This window comes from Pelodiscus sinensis, chromosome 6, assembly GCF_052426305.1.
Source record: "Pelodiscus sinensis isolate ZL-2025 chromosome 6, ASM5242630v1, whole genome shotgun sequence".
Lineage (NCBI taxonomy): Eukaryota > Metazoa > Chordata > Testudines > Trionychidae > Pelodiscus > Pelodiscus sinensis.
Genome location: NC_143057.1, coordinates 67,727,936 through 67,748,110, shown reverse-complemented (window position 1 = coordinate 67,748,110; position 20,175 = coordinate 67,727,936). Strand labels below are relative to the sequence as shown.

General features: G+C 42.1%; 1 protein-coding gene across 3 annotated transcripts; it reads right to left on the bottom strand.

The window, feature by feature from the left end:
• Window positions 1–271: 271 nt before the first annotated feature.
• On the bottom strand, window positions 272–18,465 carry NUDT12 (nudix hydrolase 12). Of its 3 annotated transcripts, none has more exons than XM_006116118.5 (7): window positions 17,796–18,465; window positions 15,069–15,282; window positions 10,958–11,538; window positions 8,791–8,958; window positions 6,927–7,040; window positions 4,076–4,275; window positions 272–624 (listed from the first exon to the last, which is right to left on the bottom strand). In XM_006116118.5, the coding sequence occupies exons 2-7, from the start codon at window positions 15,272–15,274 to the stop codon at window positions 514–516; spliced, it is 1,380 nt and encodes a 459-aa protein (XP_006116180.3). In that variant the 5' UTR covers window positions 15,275–15,282; window positions 17,796–18,465; the 3' UTR covers window positions 272–513. The 3 variants fall into 3 exon arrangements, with proteins under 3 accessions (XP_006116180.3, XP_006116181.3, XP_075788167.2); XM_006116119.5 differs by having other exon boundaries at window positions 18,260–18,465; XM_075932052.2 differs by having other exon boundaries at window positions 18,192–18,464.
• Window positions 18,466–20,175: the final 1,710 nt, after the last annotated feature.

The window sequence follows — 20,175 nt, the reverse complement described above, 5'->3', positions numbered from 1 at the left end:
GTAGCAAAGTGTCTTTTGGGATGTGGGAAAGTGACGAATAGCCAAAAGTGAGAGAAGTGTGGAAAAAAGGGAAAAAACAGACAAAATTGCAGGTAAACATAGGGGGAAGGAATCAGACACAAGCATAATCAGCAGAGTTATCACAACTTACACCATGGCTGACTTTAACCTAATGTCTCAAACAAAAAAAAAAGCAGATCCAGATGAGGTCAGACAAGTGCTGGGAAATAAAAGGAGGTACAGTGAAGTGCAAAATCACCTATTACAAAAATTCCTGAAAAATAACAATTTAATGTTGACTTTTTTTGGTTTGGGGTAATCAGTGGGTCACTGGCCCACTCCAACACATTTCTGAAAGGAATCACTGAGTGCAGGTATGTATCAGGAGCTAAATGACAAACTCAAGAACAACTGTGGTCACACACCTTAGTAAATAACCAGTTATTTCTAATATATTTACATTAGCAGTCACTGGAAACAGTAATTTAACACAAATAAATCAGTTCCTTGCATTTAAAGGTTAGCATTCATTCCAATCCAGTGTTTTATCAACTGGTGTGCAATAGCTTGACTCGGTGGCACAAGGAAAGAATGCTGGTTTCCTTTAATGAGAACGTCCACAACCTGCAATAGAAACAGATTTTGTGTTGGTAAATTTATCTTATAAACACATGGAATGCAAATTTTATGAATATAGGAATTTCCAAACTGGAGCGATTTTGTGGTCCTCTCCATCTACATTATCATTTCTCTGATGGCCATTACCAGATGCTTCAGAGGTGCAAGAGATCAGTAGGAAGGTTTTTTAACCTGTCAAGTAGTAAGTGAATTATGCACTAAAGCCTGCAAACTCACTCTTGTAATACCTTCTAATGTAAGTGTATACACTTTCATTAACCATATACATGTTTAACTTTTTTGTGAAGCTGATTGCTAAGGCATGAATCACCAGATGGCACTGTTACACTAACCTAAAAGTCCTTTTTCTTTGTGTGTGAACAAGCTTTTAGTTTGAGAAGAAAATCTTGTTTATTTTTCTGATGCAGATTTTTGGGGATCTGTGGCAGACACCATTGGAATTGAATAGCTAATTAAATCGTAGCGGCAGAGTTGCTCCCTGAAAAGCAAGCATTAGTGTTTATAGTAGAGATCACCTTCATGCTATTTGTGATCATCTCTGTTCAAAACATGCATATACTGTTTAAAATAAACAAGTTGCTCTAAGAATATTCCTAAACTCCATGCTACTGATGTCTCTTTTAATGGGAAACTGACTTGCAAAGCTCCAGCATTTGAAATTTCTCTGCAGATAGGTGACACAGTTAAGATATTGGACTAACGGTTTCACAGGGCAATGAGGTGCAGAAATTACATGGTGTATTTATTAAAAAGCATTTCCTTTCATAAATTGTAAATGTTTTCTATTTTTATGAATATTGCCCCTGGTTCTGTATTATGAAATAGTGAAGAGGAGCTCCTGATTTAACTTTTCTACATCATTCATTATTTTATACTTCTACATGCCCTCTCTATTAGTGATATTAAGAAGCAGTTATTGGCTAATTGAGTAGTTGATAGAATTTTTATCGACTACTTGATTAGATAATAAGAGAAGGCAGCCCAGCTTGTACCGGGACCCACCCCCACTGCGACTCTGCAGTTTAAATGTAGTAAGAGCCTGGCTGTCTGCCCGCCTGATCCTTGTACATTTAAACTGCAGAGCCGCAGTCGGGGTAGATCCCAGATGCAGTGCAAACCAGGCTTCCTGTCTGACTGGAGCAGCCCCTGTCCCTGGCCAGCTTGGGCCACGGCAGACAGGGGCTGCTTCTGGAACAGACTCCCCTGCCATCCCCTCCACACTGCTACCTCTGATAGAGGGAGGGGAGGAAGCACAGGGACAGGGAAGGAAGCAGCACTATGGATATGGTGCTGGGGTGCAGCAAAGGGGGGGGGAAATGTGAGTAGCGGACTAACCAATAAGCCTACTTGCTTACATACCTACTCTCTACCATGTTCTCTTTTATTCCAACTTCTCCTCACAGCAAAGTCTTTTTATGCTTCCAATTATTTTCTCTGCTTCTCTTAGTACCACTTTTTTTTTCATTCCAGTTGAAGATATCTCTCTGATACATAGAGTGGCATTATAATTTTTTAAATTAATTTTCTATTTCATTATTTTTTCTACCAATGGGTGTGGGGTTGATCGTCAATGGAGACTGAAAAGATGTTTCCATTGAATTCTCTGCAACGATTACTGGGTCTTTTACAGGGTGGTCAAATTTAATTTAAAACCCAGAAATGTGTACATCTAGTTAAAATTGCGTCTTCCAATGTGCATTACCTTCTCATTACAGTAAGATGCACAACAGAGGGATGTTAAAAGTTGGCTAAACAGATAACTGTGGAACTACTGAAAATTTCAGTAGCTATATTGTTACACACTTTATACTCTTCAGTATAAAGCTTAAATAAGTAGCAAAACCTCCTCTTCAGGAGCCAGGGCAGCAGCGGGCAGCCCTGCCTGCCTAGCTCCTGGGAAGGAGGCTTTGCTGCTCTGCTCCACCAACGCTGCCTCCCTGGGAGCCGGCTGAGTTTAACTGACACCATTAACCAATAAGCATCAGCTTATCAGTTAAACAGTTAGTCGGTTACTCTAACATCCCTAGTACAAAGTACCCTCACTTCATGCTATGAACATATCTGCAGTATTTTAAAATTAGTTTTTGATAGATTCTTTCAAATTAAGGACAAGATATTGTCACAGAAGCGATGGATTCTGTGACTTTCAGAGACTTTCACTTGAGTCCTGTGCCCTGAGGTGGCCCTGGACTGTCAGCCCCTTCCAGGTAGTCAGGTGCCCCTATTATTTTTAATAGGCTTCTATGAATTTTTGCTTATTGCTCAAGACTTGTATCTAAGGCAGCAGCAAGGGAAGGGGTACACATGGGAAGCTGGCTTAAAAGCTGCTCCCCTCCTCTCCCAAACCCTAACCCTTCTCCCCTCCCCCGTGGAGATGGTGCTGGGAAAACCAGCTCCTGCTTTCCCTGCACTTGCTGTCTCTCTCTAAGAGCGGCAGCGGAGGGAAGCGACTAGTTGAGCCACTACTCGACTACGTGATAAGCATATACTTGAGCAGTCGACTAGTCACTTACATCCTTACTTCAGACAGTGAAAAATTACATAATAAAAACAGACCATAGATATGAGGAAGATGGAATTGAAAGCAATATGAAAGTAGAAAACAATGCACACATCTTTCCCCTTAACTTCTATTTTTAAGGTTTTACATGGAGTAATATGGCCTGGTGCCACCTTTACTGTCAGTGAATGAAGTTTTTGTTATTTATAGAACATCACAGACACACATTTGCTTTACATATAGAAGACAAGGACCCCACCCCAAAGAACTTGCAGTTTAAAGTATATATAAATATATATATATATAATAATATAATGCTAACCAACAGAAAAGGTAGGAGAAGCAATTCAGCAACAACAAAATCCTCATGTATTTGTTTTATATTTGTTTAAAATTCCTTCAACAGAGTTTTTCATTAGTTTTTTAGTTTTACCCATTTAGACTATGATCCTGAAGTGTGCTGCACAGTAAACTGCAGATCAGGGGTTTACAACTGTATAAAAAAATGCCAAAAAAATAACAAATCCTTTTCTGTCTCTCAAAAATAAAAAATATTTCTAATATTTTTAAAAAGAAAAAGCCTAAAAATGAATGCTGGTTAACATTTTGTATCTAGATGTATGAAAAATCTGAAGAAATAAATGGAAAGGAATTAGAATAATCAACAGATTCTTCCCCAAGAGAAGCACTGAATAATTAACCATGGCAAGAATGTGTTGTAATAGGCTTGCAGTTTGCACAGAATTACCATGCAGTCTTTTATGAGCCAACCTTTCACTGGCTGTGTGTAATTTACAATTACAAAAATAATCACTGTATGATGTAAGGCATATAAGCACTTATTCAACTTGCTGAAAGAGTGCATCCCTATTGTACACTAGAACAGATACAGTCACAGAACAATCAATAAGAGAAAGAAATTAAATTGAACTTTACCTGTTCTCTAGTGAACCAACGGGCATCCTCTATTTCATTCTTGTCAACTCTAATTTCTGTAGATATTGCAACAGCTAAGCAGCCAATCATTAAGGAGGAGGGCATTGGCCATGGTTGACAAGAGACATACTGAACATGACCAATTTTGACTCCACTCTCCTCCTCTACTTCTCTTCGAACAGCATCTTCTATTGTTTCCCCTAATCAAACAGGGCAAAGAACAAGCATCCGATGAAAATTCTCCCAGCAAGAATTAAATTTTGTGCTTTGAAGTGACTCAAAAGAATTAAAACTGCCTTGAACATTTATCTACAGGGTTGCAGCTCCCAGATTAAGACACAGATCTGAAGTGTGAGAAGCCGAAGCACAATAAAAGAAAGGCGGGCACCAAAGCAACATTTTCAAAATGAATAAAAATAACATAAAAATTATAAAAATATCAGAATACCAATCATAATGTATATTTTCTATGTATAGGTACCATTACTCCTTGAAATTACTATGAGACATATATAGAAAATAACATACTTTACTTCAAATTAACTTTGAAACAAGTAATAATTTGCTAACAAGTAAATAATTTTGTTAGCTTTAACTTAAGATTTCCACTATGACTATAACAGTGTGAAAAGTTAGTTTAAAAATTAACTAAGTCTTTCAAAATATGTCATTCAACAGTAAAAAGATGGTGGATATTCAACTACACTCACACCCATGCCTACATTACCCACTCATACACATTCTTCATCTCTTCAAGGAGTTCTCTTTGCACCTCATAACATATAAAGAATCAAAAATACCACACACTAAATTTCTCTCTCTCAAATTGTAATGCAGAACTTAACTCCACCCGCATGAACATTAATATTTATTCACTGTGGACTTATGTACAGTGCATGAGTTTATAATACATTATTTGTATAGTGAAAGCTTTGTTATCCAACACTCTTTTAATCGGAAAACTTTGTAAACCAGCACTGTCCCCACCACAATCCTGTTGCATCTTCAGGCGTGTGTGCCTGACTCTTGCCTGTCCAGCCAGCTGTTACGAGGCTTCTGACAGCAGCACTGTCAGCCAGTATCAGCAGCAGCTGCCTTCTTCCCTTCAGCCTGCCTCAAGCTGCTGGGAGTCGGATCTGCCAGTAGAGGGTGGGGACACAGCAATAAGCGTTGTTATCTGGCACATTCAATTAACCAGTAACACCTATTCTCCATGAGTGTCAGACAACAAAGCTTTTGGTGTACATGGGTAACGTTTGAGGCCAGTTAATTTTCTTACCTTCTCGCTCTTATTTTTGAAAATCTTGGTCTACAAACTTCAGAAGTCTAGTATCCTATATATTTCCCATATAAGAAGGAGTTTTGTTCAGCAAAAGGATGAGCTGCCAGGTATGACTAAAACATGAATAAATGTCACCTTTATTTTGTAAAAGCTCAAGTGCAAAGAAATACACCACCCTTCTGCCAAACGCAATGGTGATAAGTACCACTTGGTACAGTAATATAAAACTCAGGATTCTCTCTCTTATGTCTTGACAGTGCCTCTTGCTCCTTTTCTTCTGTGGATAATAACCAATTATTTTCTTCCTGCTTTGCTTTAGATATGCAAGTGCCATCTCCCCTGCCCGAATTAACATATTGTAACACAGATATTATGGTTACGTAACTCCTGATCTTTTTCTGAAATTCTATCATTAAAGGCTCCTTAAAGTAGATAACCTAGAAGTCAACATAGTGTCTTATCTGCAGCTATTTCCAAAATTTCCTTCTCTGAAGTTTAAATTGGATCTGCAGTTACTGGAATTTCTCTCATACAGATCTCAATATACTCTGCATCATCTGGGTTTTCTGTTCTGACTAGAAAGAGACTAGCTCATTAATGCAGAAGGTTGTGTTTAAACAACTGGGCATTTCACTGCCAGGTAAGAGGCAGTCCTTTCATAGTCATTTCATAATTAATAAAATGTTGGATAACGTACATAGATAAAAGGGGAAGACAGAACAAGCGAGGGAAAAAAAAATCTTAACTTTTTCAAATTCTTATTTTATCTGAACCGGTTCATTCAATCATACAACAGAAATCAGTCACACAGAGAATTTTTGGATCTAGCTATGCATTATGATTCCTTTAGTGAATAAAACAAATTAGTGTGTTTCATGAAATAATTTTTGCTCCTTTTCCACACAAAGGAATGTCACTACAACAAACTACATTTAAATTACACTTAAGGATAGTGACAAAAACCAAGCAATTCACTGTTATGCCATAATCTCTGCTCCTAACATGTGCAGTCAAGCACCCTTCTTCTCCCCTGCTGTTCATTTGTACTAAAAACTTCACAGTAATGAATGAGTGGTTTATTTCTACTGAATTAGACAATAAAGGAGAAGTTTCAGCTGAAAGGGATGCCAACAAGCTGAAACTCTCATGTGTGTAAAAATGTTGCACTCTTTATAATTATGTTATTACCTGAAACTATTATTGCTGAAAACAATAATTTAGGCCTTGATTCTGCAAACACTTTAGCACATGCTAAATTGTAAGCATGAGAAGTCCTGATTACTTGAATTTTAGTTTCTTCCTGGCCAAATATATTCTCAGAAATACCATCAGGGGAAAGGAAACAAATCCATAATAAGTAAGGTGGGTGGAATATTTATTATAAAACACATAATAAATACTATGCACATTTACTTGACCTAATGTGGATCAAATTCCTGACATGCTTTTCAAAGTATAGTACTGTTTAAAATCAGGAAAATCCTTTTGATAAACTCCAGGCAATTTCAAGGGTAAGTTGGGACAGAAATATAAAATAGATTGTCACTAAAGCCATGAAGAAAATCTCACCAGGCTCTACAAATCCAGCAAGGCAGGTAAATAAGCCAGGAGGAAACCTCTTCTGCCTGCCTAAAAGGCACTGGTTCCCATCTGGATGAAGGACTTGCATTATCACTACAGGATCTGGAATGTACGTAAAAGAAATATATTAATATTTAACTTTTCGCAGGCTCAAAATATAGTAATAAATTGCAGACATATATAATCTTTTTTTAATATTCAGGGTATAAATACAGATATAGCACATTTAAGAGCTTAAAATTCCAATTCTGAAGATACCCCCAATAGGATGACCATATTTCCCTATGCTGAAAACATATTGAAATGAGGGATGTTAAATTTAGATTAACTGACTAACTGAATAGTTGATACAATTTGCATTGACTATTTGATTGGATTATAAGGGTACCTCTCCCAGGGCTGTTGTTATGCTTCAAAGACGAAAGCACTGTGGGAAGCATGGCCAGCGGGGGACTCAAGCAGTCCCCCAATGGCCCCGTGATCCACGCAGCATTTCAAAGTGGCAGCGCCACGTGGAGCCCGGGGTCAACTGCGGACTCCCCTGCTGATCCTGGGCTCCACACGGTGCTGTCACTTTGAAGTACCCTCTTTTCTTCCCCCCACTTTGCTGCCTCTTTCTAATAGAGACAGCTACGGGTGGGAAAGCGACTAGTGTGTTATCTATTTCAGTTCATCTCATGCAAGTACTACAGTGCAATCGCTTTATTGTGAAATGTAAATGTATATTTTTTTACCTAACTGCACTGAAAAACAAAACAACTTTAGAGCTTATAAGTCCACTCAGTTCTACTTCTTGTTCAGCCAACTGCTGAGATAATGCTCCCCACTTCTTATTTACAGTTGTCATCAGAAAGTGAGAACAGACATTTGCATGGGACTTTTGTAGCCAGCATTGCTTATTTGTGCACCAGATATGCTAAATATTCATATATCCCTTCTTGATTCAGCCATAGTTCTAGAGGACATGCTTCCATGCGGATGACTCTCGTTAAATGACTAAACTACTTGGGGACGAATTGTATGTCTATTGGCTCTGTTTATGGATTTAAATTGTAACAAGGAGGATTTAAGTTAGACATTAGGAAAATTTTCCTAATTGTAAGGGCAGTTAAGCACCGGAACAAATTACCTGAGGAGCTTGTGGAATCTCTGTTATTGGATGTTTTAAAGAACAAGTTAGACAAACAGCTATAGAAGATGGTGGTGGACTATTCAGAGGTGGGGAATATTTTCTGGTTGGATGCTACCCACCAACAGCCCCGGTGCCAACTCTGCCCACACATCTACACACACACAAGTGAGAAGCAAAAAACCAAAAACAAAGAAAGCCTCAAACCCTCATTAACCTAGCCCCTCAGTTAGAAGAAAACAAAACAAAACTCTTACAACAGACCTGGTTACCAAATAAGAAGAAACTCCCTCCCCCCCCCCCCCCCGCCACCACCACAAAACAAAACAAAACACACCCACAAACAAAACAAGCCTAAATAGATACCTATCACTCACTCTTGACTCAGGACACTGAAGCTCCTCTCGCGTGCTGGCTTGGACCTTTCCCCAGCAGCGGGAAGAGCCAGTACTTGTGTTCCAGCTCCATGGGCAGACTTGCTACAGGACTGGATCACAAGTGCTGACTCACCCAGCTGCAGGGGGAGGCCCCAAGGAGCGAATCAAAGAAAGCAGGGGGCCGGATCCAACCCGTGGGCCCTGGGTTCCTCACCTCTGATCTGGATAATACTTAAGCCTGCCTCAGTGCAGGGTACTGGCCTAGATGGCCTATCAAGGTCCTTTCCAATCCTACGTTTCTGATTCTACGATACAAGACAATTGTTTATTTTTATGATATTCTTACCAATTCTTGGGTATGATGTATTGTGAACACCTTGGAGGCTAGGACAATCTTCTTTTAAACAAGTCTTTTTGTAGCCTCCTTCCTCAATCTTGGTTGAGCTGCCACATGTTGGGCAGAATTGGTATCGGTTATGCCATGCTAGCACAGATCTGGCCTGGGCTACTATGCCTTTAAAATAATGTATCAAAATGATAGAGTCACATAAAATCAAACTACAAATCTTTTAAAATATATAGCATAAGAATATTCTTGTAATTCAACAGGAAAATCAAACTAATAGCACAACTCAAAATGTTCTCTTGATAATCTCATATTATTCCAATTCCCCTATATGTTTTCCCTTTGTAATTATGTTAACTTGATGCCTGCATTGTTCTGAATCCTGTGCAGTTAATTACACGAGTGCAGGATATAACAGCTTAACGATAATTGTAACTGTGTTCTGCCTTCTGTGGTCCCTAGATGGCACCAACATTAGGTTTCCAGCCACCAGCTGGGGGAAGATCCACATCTCTCTCCCTCCAGATGGAAGATTAAGGCTGCACAGCTCCCTGATTTACACTGCAATATCCTAAGAAGCTGTTTTGACTAAAGGCCAACACTTGTGCTTTGCTTTCTCTTCAAGTGGCTATGAACAATGTTATTACTAACAGCTATAAGAGATTTTTCTAGGCACGTGCATTTATTCTTAAGATAAAAGTATTAGAGAAAGAACATAAAGAAAACATTATACAACAGTCTTATGGGGCCCTACTAGTCCAGACATTCCAATCCTTGGTTGGGGCCCAACATGGATATATGGTCCTGTTGTTTGCTGGTTCAGAAAGATAGTCCTGAATCAATTTAAACTCAGTCTATTTATATTAAAAGCTCTTTGTCGGCTGATTTCTGGAAAATCCAATCTGACCTACTACAGGCAGTCCCCGGATTACGTACAAGATAGGGACTGTAGGTTTGTTCTTAAGTTGAATTTGTATGTAAGTCGGAACTGGTACATATTGTAGGGGAAACTGTAGCCAAACATTTCTCCAGAGCTCAGTTTTATTCTCCCACACCTCACTTCCCTCAGTCCTTTATTCTCAAGCTGAGGTGTCTGCTGAGAAAAGCCGCTCCGCATCTCCCTGGTCTGCTGGGGGGGCGCTAGCTTCGCGTCTCCCTGGTCTGCTGGGGGGGGGGGGGAGCGCTAGCTTCCCGTCTCCCTAGTCTGCTGGGGGGAAGCAGCTAGTGCACGGTTGCCTCACCCCGTTTGTAAGTAGGGATCCGATGTAAGTCGGATCCATGTAACCCGGGGACTGCCTGTATATGAAAAATCTTCCCAGGGATAGCACTTCTCTGGGGATATTTATAATTAAGTAATTTACCTTAATCATCCCCTACTGTTTTTAGTTCCTGATGAAGCAGTAGTAACCCTCCCCACATAGAAGTAAATAAACTCCTGGGGCCACAGTGTTATATAAACCATTCATAAACTTAAACACAATATATTCCCCACAGATATTGCATACACTTGGAATATTATTGCCTGGTTTTGCACACATTATTATCTTTCACCTGTGTAGGCAAATTTTTGTACAAGCAGTGGCAGCTAGTGACAAAGTCTGGTCATGGATCTATATATATCCCTGGAAAAAACACAATTTGCCTGTATTACAGCAGCTCCCCAAGTGGCGAACGGTCGAGTTACAACCGTTTGCACTTACGACCAAAGCTCCCATGGAGCGGTCATAAAGGTGGTCCCCGAGTTACAAACGTGACCCGCGCTTACAAACAGTGCAGTTGTGTGTAACTCAGTGGGGTCCAAGTTACGAATGGATCGAGCTACGGCCAAGTGTTTGGTCCGTAACTCATTCGTAACTCGGGGAGAGGCTGTAGTTGGCCAGCTTTCTTTTCTTTTTAAAATTGAAATTTCTATAAAAAACTTTGCACCTTTTATTTGAGGATCTCAACACGTACTACAAACAAACAAAAAAAACTCTCTTGTGTGAAAAACATATATTATTACAGATTATTATAGGCATACAAACTGGGCAAGGATTTGCTGAAGATCAAGCAACTAAACAGTAGGATAGGAGCAAAAATAGGCACCAACAGCGGAGTCCTTCCATGGACTTGATCCCACACTTTCCTGTCTGGATAGTTGCTAAAAGTTATATTTTGGACACCTTACCAGCTTCTCTTTCAGGCAACTGCAGCAATGCAGGCATCGGAGGATGAAGAAAATAACAGTCTTCATGTTTCTGTTTAAACTGTTCAGCAAAGGTGGCATCTATGCTAAGGGCAAACCAAGCAACCAGTCCATCATCTTCATCTTCCTTCAGAACTCTTCCATTCAGAGAAGCCAACTGAAGTTCTACTCCAAGAAATATCAAGGTGACTTCTTCAGTTTGACTCATGTATTCCTTTACATCCTTGTGGCACAGTCTGCAAAGCCTGACTTCAGGCTGCTGATAACTATCTTCACCACCACCCAAAGTGACCAAAGGGCTTAAATTTGAGAAAAGGATGTATATTGTAGCTGGATGATTTTGTTTTCTGTTTAACCATTTAGAATCTGTTCTTTTATCACTTCTTCTATCCAGAAGTGTCCTGCTAAAATAATTTTCATATTCTCTTACATAATTTGGCAGAAAAAAAGGCTTCTGCCCACCTTTAACATTTTCTAGTAAATTGGCTATATGCTTATACCCCCAAAATTTAGCAATATCCAGTGCAGTCTGGCTTGATTTATTGACAATGGACCTGTCACACCTATAAATAGAAAAGAAAAATGATGGTTACCATAGTGACTGTGATTCTGTAAAAGTCTTGCTGGACGACATTTTCATTGTAAGTCACATCCATATCACCACTTAGCTTTGGGGACCTTTAGGAAAGCAGTCCCAACTGAGGCCATGCATGTATTCTTTCACAGCACTGAACATTTAGAAATGTGATGATAAAATGACCATATGGTCCCAACACTTTCACTTCCTCTTGCTAAATACAAGTGCCAGGGTCTTAGATTCCAAGGCAAGAAGGGACTACTGTGATCATCTAGTTTGACTGTCTGTATAACAGACACAGAACTTCAATAATAATTCCTATAGTATAAGGAATTACTTTAAGAAAAACATCCAAATATGATTTAAACATTATCAGGATGAAGAATCCACCATGGCACGGTAAACTGTTTTAATGCTTTATTACCCTCATTGTTAAAAATGTATACCTTATTTCCAGTTTCAATTTGTCTAGCTCCTGAATTGTGTTACCCCTTTCTCTGCTAGATTAAAGAGCCCCTGTGAAATATTTATTCACCCTGTAGATACTTGCAGACAGTAATCAAGTCACCCTGTAACATTCTTTGTTAAGCTAAACTAACTGAGCTCTCTGAGTCTGTGAAGGCAGGTTTTTCTAATCCTTTACTTACACATCTCTGAAGCCTCTCTAATTTATCAACTACCTTCTTGAATTGGGCAGAGATTTCTAACAATGGTTGCAGGAATGCCATGTACAGAGGTAAAACAATGTCTCTGTTCCTACTGGTGTCACATGACAGTAGGATTTGGAGATAATTCTCTCATATTTTATAACTACCTAATTAACTTTAATGGAATACAATATTAGAAATTAAAGACATTTTGGATCAAAACCCTAGAAATTGTTCCAGGCCTGGAAAGAACAGGTTTCCCTGCAGAAGGGGAAGAAGTAAGGCACACGGACCACATGACCCTTTCATACCTTTGGCTCTGAATGTTCAGTTCTGCAAGAGGGAGCTCATGAAGCTGTACTGGGTGATGCTTTCTAGAAGGATCTCAAAGGTACCAAAAGACACACCAGAAGTGAGAATATGCGGAGGCAAAACTATCAAAGAATAATCAGGAAAATATACTGGTAGCAAAACATTTCTACTTTTAAGAAAATATTTTTGTTTTTAATCACTCTCCATTTCTTGTCTAATTCATTCAATGGAACTAGATTTCAGCCTTATGGACATCACAATTCACTAACTTGGAAACAAGAGGCAAAGGCTCTGGATGCTCGGTCTTCAAGCCGTTTTGGGAGATCTGCCGAATGAGCATTTTAAAATCATGCTTTGGGAGATTAACTGATCCACATAAGCATCTTTCTTTTTCATAGCTGTCCACAAAATGAAAGAGCTGGAAAAAAAACTGCTATAAGGCATATATTTAACTATTTATAGAAAAAATCAGAATACCTAGTAGTACTTGCTATCATGGGATTTCAGCACATATAATCTGTTTCAGACTAGGGGAAAAAAGATCACAAAAATAAATAATTGAGTCAACCATACAATTTGATAGTGAATTTTCCTTTTCCAATTAGGATTACTTGATCATTTAGAGACAAATTCTGTATCACTGACATGGCCTCCGAATGAGAAGTAGAAAGGCGCTCCCCACACTCCCCTCGCACACCAGAACTTAGGAGAGCCTAACCTAGTAGAAATGAGGGGTTCAGTGGGAGAGGGCTGCCCAGGAGTGGACTGGGGGTGTGTTATGGCTCAATTCCCCAATGTGACAATCCGAGTGCAGAGATGGGGGGCCAGTTAGAATAAACTCTGCAAAACAAGTCTTTGTGACTCCCAGAGACAAACTTGTTTGATCTCAGGCCCCCTGAGATCCAAAAAGACACTGATTTCTTGCTGCCACCACCCAAGTGACTAAAAGAAAATATTAAATGATTTTCCAATATACATGATTTTCCAGGGAAGAGATCCTTTGGGAATCCTTTCGCCAAAGCAAAGCTCTCCCCTCAACTTCCATTTTGCTTGGAGTTGGAAAAACAAACAGAGGGAATCTGCAGTGAACAGTGGACTCTGTACAGTAACTAGGCACGTAACCTTAAGGACACAACAGTCAACCAATATCGGTTAATCAAAACAAAACTACTGTTGTAAGCATAGTAAATGACTAGGTGTTAGCTAGCTATGAAGTGACATAGACTCAGAGAAAATCACTGGGCATAATCCTTATTTACAAAAGAGAAAAAAAAATTAGCCAGCTCAGTCATGATTTCCAAACCCCCAAACAAAGAAAACAATAAACCCTGATGAACTAACTAAACTTTTCCCTACTTACACATTTCAAGAAGTCCGTTCTTGGAGAAAGAACCCATCTCCCTCAGTACCTGGGAGAAACTGCTCTGATCTTAAACAGGCACCACCCCTGCTGCTCTTATTGGCTGCAATTATGGCCAGAGTAGTGGTGGAAAAGCCTCCAGGTAGCACTTTGATGCACTGCAATTTCCCCCATCTGTGAGTGAGGGGGTAGAGGAAAAGCAGAACGTGGAGCCACTTCTTCCCCTGCCAGGCAGAGTTCAAGGGTCAGATCTGGCCCAGCTTACCTGACACTAGCCTGCAAGGTTCATGCCTTCCCCCTGCAGTGGGGATCAGGTGCTAGTGGTTAGTGCCTGCATCAGCTCCCTGAAGCAGGGAGCAGGGGGAAGCTACAAGCCTCGGGGCCGGATCCAGGCAAGCCAGGGGTCATATCTGGCCCCCAGGACATAGGTTCACCCCCAGAATATTAGCAGACATATCTAGCTCTACCATGTTTGACTTCAAGGCAGACAACACAATATACAATCTAGTCAGTCTTTGATATTGATTTGTTGGGCTGACATGATAGGAAGATAGTAAGTGGTCGTCCTGTCTCCTGAAAAGCTACACTTGTAAAAGAAGTAAGGCAGTGGTACACTGAGGGAAGAGTTGAACCAACTGAAAAGTAAGTGCCAAATGATAAAGCAAAGAAATGTAGCACTAAGTAGCATTAAGATCCTCTAATAAAAGGTCTGGCACAGTACTGTCCTAACTCAGTTGCCAGTGAGAACAGTACTAGCAATGTAGCATTGAGAAATGTAAGTGAAAATACCACAGAAATACTGAGATACTAGACAACAACTGTGCCAAGAAAGCCACTGAAACAGAACTATTTGCACTATAATGCAAAAGCAGGCTCTGTACTAATGTTAAAGCTCTGAGGAAAAAAAAGTAACTGGAATATTTAGATTTATTCAATTTAATATACTGAACTTATACATGCAAGGGGAGGTGAGCAATGACCAGTTTAGGGCATGGTTCATGCTCTACCCTGTTACTGCTATTCTCAAGAATGAAAATAACCTTAAGAGACAGGAGAGTTCCACCAATATGAGTGAGACCCCAACAAAAAAGGTAATTTCAGAAAAGAATAATGTTCATATGGATCTGTGTACAGTGATAGGAAAGACAGGAAGGGCCTAAGTAGATCCTATGTAAAGGATCCTCTTATCTTTCTTACCCTTTTTCAAGAAGAATCTGCACAATCTCGAAGCGGCCATTTCTCGCAGCATACATCAAGGCTGTCCAACCATTCTCAGCAGCTTCATTGATAAGGGATGGAGACTGACTACACAGTGCTGTCAACCTGACCTTGTCTCCAGTAGCAGCAAAATTGTGTAGCTGAGAAATCATTTGCTGCTTGGGGCTCCTTTCAGTGTTTGTCATTGTTTTAGCTGTGTTAAAAAAAGAAGAAACAGGTCTGAAAACATTTCTGAACAAAATTTGGATTTTGTATTTTTTTTTTAAAAGAACACTGTTATATAACAATGGAACTCTGCCAGAATTATCACCACGAAAAATGATACAACCATAAAAATGTTATTTTAAGAAACATTATGAAAGTGATAGATAATAAATATCTTAACACTGCTACTTTAATCCATGATGCGCACACATCTTGAATATCCCTTGCATTTCTGGTGGCCCTATTTAAAAAAAGAAATATTGGTGTTGGAAAAAATCACAGAAGAGCAACAAAAATGGTCAGACGCATGCAACAGCTTCCATCTGAGGCAATTTATCAAGTGTGGGGCTGTTAGTTTTAGAAGACATAACCAAGTGGGGCTATGGTAGGTCTATAAAATTCTGAATGGTATGGAGAAAGTGAATATCAAAGTGTTATTTACCCCTTCACATAACACAAGAACTAAGGGTCACCGGAAATCAATAGGTGTCAGGTTTAAAATAAATGTAATAAGTTAGGGATGTTAGATCTAATTTAACTGAATAATCATGTAACCACACCAAATCCTATCGGTTACACAATTATTCTATAGTCCCTTGGGGCAGGGCCAGCAACCAGTGTGCTCCCAGCCACACTCTCCCTGAGAGTGGAGGAACCCTAAGCAAGCAGGGACTGCTTGACTCTCTGCTGCTCTTCTGCCTTTTCAATGTAGTAAGAGCCACGGGTGGCTCTTACATTGTAAAAACAGAGGCGCAGTGGGGATAGCAAGTGCCCCATCCCACTCTTTATCGACTACTCGATTAGTTGATTAATTGAAATTTAACATCCCTAGACTAGAGGCGCCTCTACCTGCAGGGCATGTGAGGGTGGAGGGTATATCCCAGAAGCCATCAGGTGGGTGAGGGAAACAGGGCAGGAGGCTACGGATCCACATGCACAAGTTAGTCAGAGAGATTGAACCATTTCACTCAGAGGTTGTCCCCTTTATTTAGGTCATCAGGTCATTTTGGAAGCTTGCATGATCACTGCCTCATTTTGAACATGTAGGACTTATGTATTATACGTTTATTTGTCTGTCAGTTAGTTCAAGAATTCCTAAATGGTAAGAGCTAGAACCACTAAATTCAGTATTCAGCTTCCTCTTATCATAACTTAAACCAATGTAAGGGTTTGGTGGTGCCATAAAAATGGGATGTTCATGGAATAGAATTGCTTCTCATAAAACCATAGGGTGCGTCTAGACTGCAAGATTTTGCGCAAAAACTTGCCAGCTGTCTACACTGGCCGCTTGAATTTGCGCAAGAGCACTGACTTTGTAATGTACAAAATCAGTGCTTCTTGTGCAAATACTTTCACACTCCCGCTCGGGAAAAAGCCCTCTTGCGCAAGAATACTTGTGCAAGAGGGCCAGTGTAGACAGGGAAGAACTGTTTTGCACAAAAAAGCCCCGATGGCTAAAATGGTGATTGGGGCTGTCTTGCGCAAAATCGCGTCTAGACTGACCATGGATGCTTTTGCGCAACAGCACTTTTTGTGCAAAAGCATCTGTGCCAATCTAGACGCGCTTTTGCGGAAATACTTGTAATGGAAAAACTTTTCTGTTAAAGTATTTCCGCAATATCATGCCAGTCTAGATGCAGCCATACAGAAAAGAGAGAACCAGACAGGTGAAAAGGCTGGCTGGGGTGCAACTATCTCCTCTGGGACTGCCCCAGCCTCCCAACCCCCATGGCTTAGAGTTCCTCCACTCTCGGGGAGAGCGGGGCTGGGAGCACACTGGTTGCTGGCCCTGCCCCAAGGGACTATAGAATAATTGTGTAACTGATAGGATTTGGTGTGGTTACATGATTATTCAGTTAAATTAGATCTAACATCCCTAACTTTATTACATTTGTTTTAACGTCTCTGCCTCACCTCAATTCATATAGGGACATTGCTGGCTGTTTCTCATCATTCCCTGATGAAGGGTAAGTGCATACTTTGTTGCACTCTTCATCTGGCTGGGGAGCACAGGGAGCAGATGAATCTGGACCTGCCCCAGCCAGAGGCTGCACCCCTGCACCCCTTCCCGACTATGGCCTGCTAGAGTTATAGGGGCCATGGAGAGGTGCTTCTTACCTGGCACCAAGCAGTGAGAGAGAGCTGAGGGCTCTCTTCCCAGATCAGCCTGCATACTGAACCCCTCATCCCGAGGCCCATTCTAAAGCAATGATTTAAATGAAGAAAAACAAACTTTTTTTGAATTATGGACCTGAGCAACACTGAGGGGAGAGAGGGAGGGAGGGAGTGAGAGATTGAGTGTTTGTCTGCGAGAGTGTAATAAAGTTTCTGCCTCAGATTTACCAATAAGGTAAATCGGTTACATATTACATGAATATAATAAAGATAAGAATTATTTGTAGTCTCTACTATTTTCTTTTTTTAAATAAGTACTTTCATTGACACATTAAAAGGCTCAATTCTATGACAGATCACAGATGCTCCATTCTCCTGGATACCTACGGTGAACTATAATGGACACACTGGTGCTTGTTTCTTTTCAAGAAATTGCAGCCTATAAAACACGTGGCAAGATCAACCTCTGCGCTCCAGTAAAGTATTTCTGGGCACGTGTCTGCAGCAGCCAGGCCGCTGTGCGCGGTGACCAGAGCAGAAGCCACCTAAGGGAACCGGCAGGCTCCGAGCTCACAGGAGCCGGGGACGGAGCGCTGCCCGCGCTTGCAGAGGCCCGGGACTGCACGGCTCAGCGGCGGGCGCCGGGCTGGGAGCACGAGCAGGGCAGGAGAAGAGGCGCTGAGGCAGGAGGCTCAGCGCGGGCCCGGGAGGCGGGGAAACACGCTGGGCGCGCGGCGATGACTCTGGGACCTGCCCGAGCGGGACAAACCCCGGCCCCGTTACCGTGGTGGAGCCGGGCGCAGCGGCACGCGGACAACCCCAGCCACAGCCTAGCGAGAAACAAACGTTACCGTCTGCTTCCGGTAGGTCGCCGCGGAAGCACCATGTACTTCCGGCGGATGTGCGCACTGCATCCCGGGAGCAGTAGTTGGCGCTGGCCTGCTCGTGGGAGGTCTTGCCTTGCGCGCGTGTCGCGGATTCGCTTCAGGCGCCCGCACGGGATTGGTGCATGCTGCGGCGCGGCGTTTCTGCGCGCTTCCGCTGGCAGGCCCTGTCACGTGGGTAGAACGACGCACCTAAGCTGGGGCTGGTAGAAGGCGCCTGTCTCGCAGCAGCGCCGCCTTTGTCGTCAAGTCACGTGACTCAGGCAGCCCAGTCATGTCTTGGGCGAATACAGAGGCTAGTCTGCACTGGCCTGATCTTGCCAAAAACTCTTTAGTGCAAGAGTTCTTGTGTTAAAGTAGTTGCACAAGAGCGTCTACACTGGCATGTGCTTTTGCACAAGAGCATCAATGCCAGTGTAGATGCTCTCTTGCACAAGAAAGCTCTGATGGCCATTTTAACCATCGGGCTTTCTTGCGCAAGAAATTCATGTTGCCTGTCTACACTGGCCTCTTGGGCAAGTACAGTTGCACAAAAGGGCTTATTCCTGAGTGGGAGCATCATAGCATCTTGGGCAAGAAGCCCTGATTTTATACAGTAGAACATCAGTTTACTTGTGCAAGAACAGACGGCCAGTGTAAACAGGCAGAAAGTTTTTGTGTAAGAGCAGCTGCTTTGGCGCAAGGTCGCTCCAGTGTAGACACAGTCTAGATGCCCACCTTGCACAGGCCAAATGGCCAGAGGAGAAGCCTACCCACCTTATGACCAAGGACCCAGGGCTCCTGACAGATTTGCTGGCCCCCCTGGAGAAGATGGAGCTGCAGGGGAGGGTGAAACAGCTGGTTCCAGGCCCCTGGAAGAGGTGGGGCTGTGGGCAGAAGAGGCAGGGCTGGGGCAGAGGGTTGGGGTGCAAGCTGTGGCGGGGTGTGTGCAATCTGTGATAGGGTTGGGGATGAGGGGATCTGAGTACAGGCTTCCCCAGTCCTCTCTTGTTGCAACAGCTCTAGGCTAGATAAGAGGTGAGCTTCAGTGAGGCTGAGTTGGGCTGGAGGAGGGATGTCTGTCTCCCAGATATGGCTGATCCGTGCTGCTAGGGTCAGTTTGGTGGGGACAGACTTTGAGAAGCACCTCTTCCTCTGCCACGGCACCTCTTCCTGCTGGTGCCGGAGCAGACCCAACAGAGAGCTGCCATGTTTGGGGGAGAGTTGCCCATTTAGCCTCCCCTCAATCAGCAGCCCATGCACAGCACTGAAACACATCATGGGTATGCAATCTGGCCTTTTGCATTTTTTTCTCCTCATACTATACAGTAGGGGTTCTCAAACTGTATTGCACCACAATTCCCTTCTGACAATAACAATTATTACATGATCTAGGAGTGGGGACTGAAGCCAGAGCTTGTTTGAGCCCACTTCCATGGGTAACGGGATCTGTGATGAACTGGAGGGGTATTAGCTAGGGATGTAAGGGACTAGTTGCTTCTCCCCTGCTTGCTGCCTCTATCATAGTGAGACAACAAAGGGAGGGAGCAGGAGCTGGTGCTGGGGGGAGCCAGCTTAAAAGCCAGTTCCCCAAGCACCATCTCCAGTATGGCAGGGGCTCCGTGGGAACTGATGACGCTTCCTCCTTTGAAATTCAAAAGCAGAAGTGCCGCAGAGAGCATGGGGTGAGCAGGGTACTCAAGCAGTCCCCCATTGGCTCTGTGCTCCCTGTGCTCTTAGCTTTTGAAATGTACAAAAGCAGAAAGCAGGGGGCCAGCGGGGGACTGCTTGAGTCCTCTTCTGGTTCTATGCTCTCCATGCTCTTTGCTTTTGCTTCAAAAGCAAAGCACTCAGGGACTGCTTGAGTCTCCTTCTGGCCCTGTGCTCCCTGCAGCGCTTCCTCC

What these genes read in the sequence shown, in the direction of transcription:
- NUDT12 (XM_006116118.5), bottom strand. Translation starts at nt 15,274, where the DNA reads ATGACAAACACTGAAAGGAGCCCCAAGCAGCAAATGATTTCTCAGCTA. An exon ending in CAGATTCTTCTTGAAAAAGG is followed by an intron (nt 11,539 to 15,068) that starts GTAAGAAAGATA and finishes TTCTATTTATAG; the next exon opens with GTGTGACAGGTCCATTGTCA. An exon ending in GTTGCCTGAAAGAGAAGCTG is followed by an intron (nt 8,959 to 10,957) that starts GTAAGGTGTCCA and finishes ATTATTTTAAAG; the next exon opens with GCATAGTAGCCCAGGCCAGA.